Source organism: Haemaphysalis longicornis, unplaced genomic scaffold (assembly GCF_048455015.1).
Source record: "Haemaphysalis longicornis isolate Haplotype H1 unplaced genomic scaffold, Haemaphysalis longicornis Haplotype H1 scaffold_12, whole genome shotgun sequence".
Classification (NCBI taxonomy): Eukaryota; Metazoa; Arthropoda; class Arachnida; order Ixodida; family Ixodidae; genus Haemaphysalis; species Haemaphysalis longicornis.
Window position 1 is genome coordinate 78,771,799 of NW_027526225.1, and position 10,024 is coordinate 78,781,822.

A 10,024-nucleotide genomic window follows, 5' to 3' on the forward strand; every position below is an offset into this window, starting at 1 on the left:
AACCTTCCTGTAAATCGGCAATGGCTGTCATAAAGCCGATATTTTGTGATGTTCACAAATCCTTGTTCCAATACTTATGACGGCACCTGTACATGTGAGCAGGTGTACAGCTATGAAGGGCCAAACTGTTGTGGTGGCGATACGCTGTCCTTCGAGTGCTGCCGGCGGGTAATCCAGATAGTACACTATTTCTCTTCTGATTACCGGTTTTACTTGAATATCCTTGAGGTGGAACGGTACAATTCTTTTTTAACTTTCTCAGGCTGGACCTGTAAACAAAGCACAGTATCGATACACTCGTAAAAAAACTGGAATCCTGGAAATCTCAAATTAGGCAATCCGCAGGTCAGACGTCTAATGCAGTGATTTTCAGAGGGAACCTGCAGTAAGTTCATCCGCTGGTATAAGACCCCACTTCAAATCACCCGTTTGTTTCTTGCGCACCATCCGTTTAGCTTATATGACAATCATGGACATGTCTAAAATTCCTATATTCAGCTCTCCATTCGCCTATTTCCTCGCAACTAACGAGTAACGTCTGCCATTGCAGGTAGCAGACTTTGTGAGCAAAAGTAAAACGCTTTCATTATAGATGAAGCATCGGGAATGGTTTCAAATGCCTGGGACGATAACCCTTATCGAAGTGCTTCAGTGACCAGTGCCTCAATGTGCTACCGAAAGCGTCTTAGAAGGTCATACAGTTTCAAATCAAGCACCCAAAATGGGCGCGCGCGATTCATAGATAAAGAGAATGGTGTGTTTATGCCGATTTTGCGGAAGCATGGCATTCGGCTGACGTCATTGGGCTTCCGCGCCATGCGCGCAAACGGGTACCCGTCGCAGGCAACCAGTACCACGTGCAGATCGGCGTGTCCAGCACTGAGGAGACGCGCAAGCAGCACGGCAACCGGGGGTCGCTCTACGTCCACCTCCAGGGATCCAGGCCAGAGGCCTCGCTGGCCAACGTCATCATCAGGTACCGTGCACGTTCCCCCTGTCTCTGGGGGACGGTAGGAGGAGGGTTGCAACACTGTCTGAGGTCGCAATCCTGTCTCCTTTCCTGGTCGGAGATGACACTCAGTTCGATGCTTTGTTATACCCCTGTCCCACAGCAGATGTAATGTCATTAAGAGCAAATGTCATTCCCTCTAAATGTCATTAACCCGGCGCTATGTACACGAGAACACCGAATGACACTTGCGGCGAATGACATTTAGCGGCTAACTGAGATTCGGGAGCTCATTAGTAGCCTCGATAGCAGTGGAGTGTCAGAAGAAAGCTCAGTAATAAACCAAAGAATACTGTTTCTGAAAATTGTTAGTATACTTATATTTTACCTTTCATGTTATTTTTCAAATAAAGAAGGACAAACAAGTACTAAAAAAAAATCTGGTCCCCAACCCTGATGCGGATTTTTTGCGGTGTGTCTGGGCTTATGATACCTACTTAAGTCACCTAAAACGGTGATTTTTTTTTCTGGTTAATTAAAAAAATGAAAACATTCTGGGCGCACTTGGGCTATAATTTTGCAATTTTGCGAGGTTGCTAATCGTCACCGCAATCACTCTCAAATGGCTTTTCTTTCGCTGTGTAGACCCTCACGGCGAAACCGAACGCCATTCACTTTCAATAATATTAGATTTGCCGTTTGACAGGGGTATTAGCTGCCATGATCGGGCTTACGCGGTCGACCTAACAGTCGTTAACTATACAGCCCCAAACAACAAGAGCTGAGGCGAACACAATTGTCACAATCTCTGCCTCTGCCAGCGTTTGTAGTGCGGCCCTCGGCTTAAATTGAAATTCTAACATTTTTTTGTAGTTTTATGCGTTGATTCTACACCTGGGCTATAGGGCGCGCCGTTGTTGAGGGCTCCGGATTAATTTCGACCACAGGGAGTCTTCAACGTGCGCCGAAATCTCGACACACGGCCGTTTTCTTTTTCCACCTCCACCCATAGAACGGCAGCCGCAGCTGGGATCTAACCCGCGACCTTGGACTCAACAGCCCACCAACGGCGGCTTTGCTTTTCGTCCGGCCTTTTCTTTTCTTTTCTTTCTTTTTTTCGTGCTGCAATTGCGGAGTTCGATTTTCGGAGTCACTCGTTCGAAACAAGGCTGCGACGGCCCAACCTTTTTTGTGTGTGTGCGTGTGAGCGACTCGCCTCAGTGGCGCACCTACCGAGGGGGGAGGGAGGTTGTAATCCCCCTCCCCCTCAGAGGTTCATCAACCCAATTTTCCTCCCCCCTCTCTTCCACTGAACCGACAACCGAAGTTGATGGAGCGAAATCTGTAGCCTCGGAAGCTTTTATTATTGGAAATTCTTACTTAAATCTTGAAAAACAGTATTGTTTTACAGCCGAACCTCGTTAAAACGAAGTAGTATCGCGACAGTAATTTAGTTCGTTATATCCGATATTCGTTGTAACAGTAAAGCTGAAAATCGGCTTAAAACGATCGGTAATCTGGCTCCCATCAAAATCATTGACACAAACACGCATTATTTTATTCTTCGAACCTACTATAAACAAGATAACCCTAATCTGTCCCCTTGAGGCATTTCAAGCTCAATGAACCAGATCATTAAACGGGAAATCACAACAGAACAAACTTCAACAGCAGGCCTGAATTGTTATTTTTTCGAGGAGGGATGTGATCTCTGTCTGGTGGCTATTCACAGTGCTGAGCAGGATGAAGCTTTCCACAGTGTCGACGAACAAAAGGGCTTGTATATACTTCTGCAGTTTCGGGTGCCGGGAGTTTTTCCAAGTAGCTTCTCAGCGTACTCGTCAAATATTTCTTCGTTATATCCGACAGCCCGGGGCTCTCAGTTTCACTTTCGTTGTAAAAGAAGAAGTGTCATTGAAGTGAAGCGTGATCAGCCAAAATTTGTATTTAGTTCGCTATAGCCGATAATTCGCTATATAAGTGTTCGTTATAACGAGGTCGAGCTATACTGGTGTTGAAAATTACAAAAAAAAAAAAGAAAACAGAAGCACGAGCTTTTAAGACTGTGCTTCTCAGCGACAGAAAAAGTGTCCGTGAGTAGGAAATTCGTGAATGCGTAAGGATAGCTAGGGGGTTTAAACTCATTTGTAGCCCCCCCCCCCCTCCCCCTCCACCCCCCTACAGCGCGCCTCATAGCCCACGTTAAACCGCTATTAGTACAATTTTTGTAGGGACACATTATACCACTTTCTGGACTTTTGTGTGCAACTTCCGTCACGAGATTTGAATCATTCCTCGACTTCTAAAAAAAAAAAAGGACACTGAAATTTCCGATAGGTTGGGACTCAGTATCAGCGAGCTTGCCTTCTGACCTCAATTCGAATCTCGCAAGATCAGATCGAATTTCTTTTTTTTTTCAAAAGTAAAACAACTGCTTTTTTAATACTAAGCACTGTACCATTAAATAAAAAGGGTTCGGTTTTTTATTTATATATATATCGACCGAGTTTATAAATCCTAGCGAGGAAAGCGGAAACGTTTCGCGCGCAGTTAAGAAAACTAGTGAACACGGATAGCAATAATGTCGCGTTGAACACTTATCCAGAAATATGGGTTCATTTGCCTTCTCAGCGCAAATTGTGCCAACGTATACTAACAGATTGCGTTCACTTCCAGGTAGACCGAATTTGAGTAAAATTTCGCGTTCAGACAAATTTCAAGGTTCGGCTCTACCTTTGTTCCAGGAAACTGGCTTCGCCGTGCAAACCATATTGTACAGTTGGTAGACAGGTGAACAGCCTTTTTTTTTATCGGCTATAGCAGCGAATAATACCTGCACTGCAAAGTTGTTTTTAATTTTGCATTTTTGCAAACGTAATGGTCACGAGGAGACTCCCCGTGAGTTCATCAGAAAAGCTTTGCTTGAGTTCATCAGAAAAGTAGAAATGCAGGAATGCTTTAGTTGCATTTCCCTCCCACCCCGATCTCCCATCATCCCTTCCTTCCCATTCTACTTCCAAACTCGGGCCCAGACTTCGGGCAATGGAAAAAAGGCTACCTGTGTCTGCTTTTAACACGACAATGTTTTATTCCCGAATACACGAAGATTTCGCTGACGTCATATCCGTCACGGAGGTGACGCCAGTACAACGAAGCAAGCAGCCTGTAAAGGGTGCACCCCTGTACATGGGGTCTTCTTGCGGAGAAGCAACCTTTAATACTAAAGAGTACGTTATACTTGGGGTTGTTCTTTTTCGGGTTTTATATTTTAACACGGAAGTGTTTTATGTCGGAATACCCCAAAATTTCACTGACGTCATATCCGTCACGGAAATGACGGCGAAGCGACCCACCAGCAGGACGTCGCTTGCCAAGCACACTCACAAGACAGCCGCCGACCTTCAAATCATTCTCAGCTGCACATTTCGCTGCACATGTCACTCGTATTTTAACGATTCCTATGACAAAGAAATCAATCACAATTTTGTTTGTTATGTAAAGGTGTGTCCATTTTTATATTCCTCCTGCAGGCGAGTTTTATATAATATAGCGGATGCTCGAAGATTAATTTTTTCGTGTGAAAATCAAGAAATACTCGACTGCTCTTTTATATTGTGCTACATTTTTATTCTTTATATGTATTTATATTATTTATTTGCATTTGTTTGTAAATGTTCTTTTATATTTTTATTTATATATTATTACATCTTATGTTTGTTGTCAAAATTTCAAACCCCCCAGACAAAAATCCTGAGTGTGGTAATGACTCGCCTGCTGTGAAAAAAGAAAAGAACCGCCCATGCACACGACATCTCCAGCATTTCAAACGAAATTGGGTAGTTTGCATTACCACGGAGCCCTGCAAAATAATCAACTTTAGGCTGCTTGAGTTTGAGTGTTGCAGTTCCAATTACCGCGCTCTTGTCAAGGGATCAATAGGAGGAGATGACTCAGGTGTACAGTCGTCAGTAGCCTCCATGTTTTACAGGAAATGTCTTCATAAAAATGCTTACATTGACTTGTTTACAGGTGTGCATGATATCAGGCTACTAAGACCTGGTTGTCCTTTATTTGGGCTCCCGCACCCACTGTATCGAAAAGGAAACGACGCTTCAAGCCTTCTGGGTTTAAAAGAAATAAACCCTTGCCGGTTTAGACCTTTCGGACATTTGTACATCCATCGGCTGAGGTGATAGTGATAGCCAACGATGACTAAAGTCAGAAAGCGAATCCAGATAGGAAGACTTGAACATTTGGTCGATTGGCTACCAGGTCAAAAAATTCCCCGCATTTCCCCGAGGGGAAAAATGTGAAAGTGCGAATGCACGAGTTGAATTTGCGCGGTTCGGTAATGTTCGCGAAAGAGAGATCACACACACACACACAACTACAAAGAAAGAAAGATGCATTTATTCACAGACACCTATTTGTGTTGTTGTTGTACTTGATTGCTAGAGCGGATCTCAGCTTTGAAATTTCGTGTCAGTACTCCTTTAAGCAGGTGCATTAGCCCTTCTCACGCCCGATTCTTGGCCAATCCCCCACGTGGGTATGTGCCATGTCAGCGGCCAGGCAGCGCGCGCACATCTCCCCCCGTTGCCAAGGAAGACGAGGAGATTCCTGGCCAATCCCCCACGTGGGTATGTGCTATGTCAGCGGCCAGGCTGCGCGCGCCCATCTCCACGTGCGCGGACATCGCCGGTGGACGCAGGTTCAGGGTCGCTTAAGAAGTGCATTGCACTTAAAACTGTGGTCGATTCCTTTGTCGTAGGAATCAGCCAAACACGAAAGTGAAATGTGCAGCAAAATCTGCTGCTGAACATGATTTGCGAGTCGGCGGCAGTCTTGTGGGTGTGCTTCGCGAGCGACGTCCTGCTGGCGGGTCGCTTCGGCAAAGGTGTACTGGCATCATTTCCGTGACGGATATGACGTCAGTGAAATCTCGGTGTATCCCGGCATAAAACACTTTCGTGTTCAAATGTAAAAACCGAAAACGAACAACTTCAAGTATAACGTACTCTTTAGTACAAAAGGTTGCTTCCCCGCAAGCAGACCTTTTGTGCAGGGATGCACCCTGTACAGGCCGTCTGCTTCGTTGTACAGGCTTCACCTCCGTGACGGATATGACGTCTGCGAAATCTGCGTGTAACCGGGAATAAAACACTTTCGTGTTAAAACACTGAAGCACCGTCGTCTTGTCAAAGGTATCTACCCGACCAACAAGCTGGACTGTATGCTCGCTGCCTTTGATAATGGCCCCGAGACACCTGCAAGGGGCAGCAAATTACCTTACGTGTCTACCTTTCGGACCAGCTTCCTCCCCACAAGAACTGTACAGCCTGTATGCATTGCCCCGGTGTGATACGCTGTACCCTCTAAGACTAAGGCAGGGACCCTTGTGCAGTTGGTAGTTTTACAAAAAAAGTTTTCTCTCTTATTTCCTCCTCCAAAAAATATTTTCCTCACCTTTAGGGAAAGAGTGAAGCCTTTAATGAAACCCGGGAAGACCTGCTAGCGGTAGGACTTGTACTTACGACGACGTGTCAAAGTATCTTCTGGAATTTACATAAACGCGTTTCTTGCGTAAACCTAATGAACTATCCAGGCCAGGGGCGACGAGGGAACAAATCCAGCAGTATCGTTTCTCTGAGATTTAAACCTTCCCGCGCACGCTGCAGAAAATACGACGACTTCAGCTCGGGCAAGAAGTCCGAGTTCCTCGTGGTCGCCGGAGACCTGGGCCGCATCGTCCGCCTGGACCTGGAATGGCGGCCGGACCAGGTCTTCTACCCGGACCAGAACCAGGTGTACGCGCAGCAGCCGCAGCAGCCAGGGGCCGCGCCGCAGGGCTTCGACCTGCCCCGACTCTGGATAGACTACATTCAAGTGCGCAACCTCGCCACCGGAGAAAAGTAAGCCCTCTTGCGCAGTTCTACTACGTAGTTCTACCGCTCATCTGGCTACTGGGCGGGTAGCGCCGCCCTCACGGTTACGTTCTGGGGGAAGGAACACAAACCAAACGATGCTTTGTCTGCCGCCTGCACTGCGACACCGTTCTATAAACTGCCTTCGCGCAGGATATGGCCGCCGCGTCCAGTTCAGAATGTAGGCACGGCGCGGTTGTTGGTATCGTGATACGGACGTCGCTGATCATCGCGCACAAACTAACAGCAGCTGCATTTGTTTACTTAATTTCCGTCTGGCTACCGGGGGGTGATGTCAAAGCACTAGTATTTGCGGGGTTACAGAGCGCCTCCTCACACGTGGACCCAACGCCACGTTGAACTGTTGCGTTATAGACAATACCGCTCACTATTGCTATGCTAAATTTCTTGGAACGGGGATCAGCTTGGGAAAACCTGGTCACTTCATACGAACTGTAGACCCGATAAGCCTGCAAGTCTAAATAAATAAAAAAAAATCTGCAGTTAAGTAGCTTGAGTCGCCGAAAGGTGCAAGATGTTGTAGTACAATGCAGAGCCGATGTCAATGTCATCTACAAGGCTGACCAAGCAGTAAATGCGCAGGCCGACTCCACGGTTTGGGCCAGTTGTATTCACTCCGTGCGCTGCAAAAACGAGCTCTAACGGAAAGTGTTCCATACTTTCAAAAACCGGTTACAATGAGTAAAGGCGGAGTTCGGTCGAGGAGCGACTTTTTACGGAACCCCTTCCGTCGGGGTCCGTTTTTGCAGCACGGAGAAAACAGGCTTTACCAGGCACACAAATGGGACCTTGCAGCCGTGGGCCGCAGTGCCAAACCGCGGTCTAGAGCTCACGCCGCAGGATCGCCCGCATCCGTTTGTATCTTATATATTAACTAGACTTTGCACCAACTTGGTTTCCTAATGCACGGCGTGCCCTCCACCTGCGGTCTTCGCAAACGATATGAACAAGTCCGCACAGAGCGTCACCACCGCCCTTTTCGGTGCATTGCTCTAAGCTTTCGGAGAGCTGTACGCGAGCGGCAGATAAGTTCACAGCCTTTCACCGTGCACCAACTTGGCCGCAACGCCGACATCAGCCAGGGAGCCTACATGCCGCCGTCTTTTAAAGACGGCGGCATGTAGGCTCCCTAACATCAGCTAGTACACTCAAACGTCGCGCTTTCGCTGACTCTAGTGTCGGCTACCTATAGGTAGCCGACACTAGAGTCACTAAATAAGATACAGAGTACCGTCACTGCGGCACGCAAGTGAGCAACGGCGGCCATTTTGGTGTTTATGAGTGTTGCCAAATTGCCGCTACTGCGGTCTCACTGCTAACTTTGACGAGGCTATTCGCAAACAACACTGCCGAAGACGCAGCAACACGGCATCTTCAGATACACTCCTGCCGCCAAAATGCTGCGAGGCGCGTTATCTTTGGTTCGCGTTCGGAACGACGCCAGTCGCGCGCAGCTGCAGAGCAGGGAGGAAAAACTGAGACTATCACAGTTGACCGACAGAAAACGCTTAAACAACAAAATGGCGGAGCCCATGAACCATCGCAGTGTAAACAGATGTCACGTGATACGAACTGACCAATGATCACTGCGGCAGCATGAAACAACAGGAGAAAAAGAGTGCGGACACTTTTTAGCCTTATCTAGTGACACAGCCGACACCAGAGTTTTTCAATATATATCTAGTAACTCTGAGCCGACCCTAATTAACCGTTCCCTCGTCTTCCTTTGCGTCACAGGTTCGTGTTCTGCGGCGAGGGCACCTTCCTGCAGCCCAACGTTGCCAAGACGCTGTTCGCCGGAGGAGCCTGCGAGTTCGAGGTCGGCGGCGCGACGCCCTAAGTAAGGAGCCGCCAAAACGTCTCCCCGCCCGACACCACGCCAGTCCCATCAATGGCGGAAACGCGGAGGCCAGGGAGCAGCGAGCGGCGGCCGTGCCATACGTGACGTCAGCCCTCCCAAGACAATGGGGGCAGCAACGCGGAGGGGGAAGGGGGAAGAGAACACAAAGAGCCGCTTTATTTTCGGTTGTATTTTTCTTGTTTTGTTTCGAGAGGAGGTCACCTTGTTACCTCCCATGTTAAGACATCGCCAATTAAACGACGATTGTTACGAACCGGTGGCGTCTCGTGAATGCTGCAGTCTTGACATACTTTTTCTGTTGTTCGAGCGGCGCCTGCCGTCGAAGCTGCTACAGCGAACCGATGGGACAGGTTCGGCGCCAGATGACTTCGCCTGGACAGAGATGTCGCTCGCCCGGGAAGTTTTCATAGTTTTGCAGTCAGCTTGGTGGTTTGCAACCTTGCATGTGTTTTACTTCACCACCCATCACTCGGATTGCTACCAAACGCCGAGGAGTGAAAGAAAACAACCTCACATATCGTGCAAGCTTTCGTTTTCAGCCACATAGCATACGCCCCCCCCCCCCCCCCCCCCACCTAGCGATACACACAAAATTGAAGCCGATACGTAAATCATACAAACAGGCCCTCGGTCTCCCCGTTACAGTGTACCTGAAGAGCAAGGTGTGTCGTCCGGGGCCGATTAGGGGGGTCTCTTTTGCGATATCTGCTGAGGAACTCCTGTTGTAAGCAGCTCCCCTGGCGGCCGCTGCTTACTAGTTGGTTTCAGAAGTTTTGTTTGTTAAACTAATCCTTATCTATCACCCTACATAGTCTTATTTCTTTATTTCACGATGTAAAGTTTCCTAAAACTCGTCAAATAACTGTTTAGTTTGATTTAAAAGCTTATAGGTGGCGCTGGCTGCAGCAGTTCTCTTGATACGGTTGATATATATACGAGCGCGGCGGTACGATGGGGAAACTACGTTGACAAAGGCTTTGGGATTTGGTGTGAGGGGGAGCCTCAACTTCAGGGCCATAGAGGTGACGAAGTGGTGGTGGAAGAAAAGTGTGGAAGGGAGTGGGACCAGGACGTAGGAAAAGTAATATACCTGATTAGAATTTATAACAGAAGGGGGGGGGGGGAGGTAAACAGGTGTGCAAGGGCAGGAAGGGGGGGAAGCGATGGGAGTTTAAAACCGAAAGGGAGGTGGGCAAACCCATTGGATTAGTTAAGGGTAGGGCAAATAAGTAGAACAACACAGGCAAGTCGGTTGGTAACAACCAACGT

At 47.8% G+C, this 10,024-nt stretch overlaps 1 protein-coding gene across 2 annotated transcripts in view; it reads left to right on the plus strand.

Moving 5' to 3' along the window:
- LOC144162836 (inactive pancreatic lipase-related protein 1-like) overlaps nucleotides 1-9,008 on the plus strand; it is a 107,174-nt gene extending 98,166 nt beyond the window's left edge. For both annotated transcript variants that reach the window (XM_077693518.1, XM_077693519.1), the window contains exons 8-10: nucleotides 844-976; nucleotides 6,628-6,861; nucleotides 8,632-9,008. In XM_077693518.1, coding sequence (XP_077549644.1) covers nucleotides 844-976; nucleotides 6,628-6,861; nucleotides 8,632-8,734 — 470 coding nt within the window. In that variant the 3' untranslated portion in view covers nucleotides 8,735-9,008. The remainder of the gene's footprint in view (nucleotides 1-843; nucleotides 977-6,627; nucleotides 6,862-8,631) is intronic.
- The last annotated feature ends 1,016 nt before the right edge of the window (nucleotides 9,009-10,024 follow it).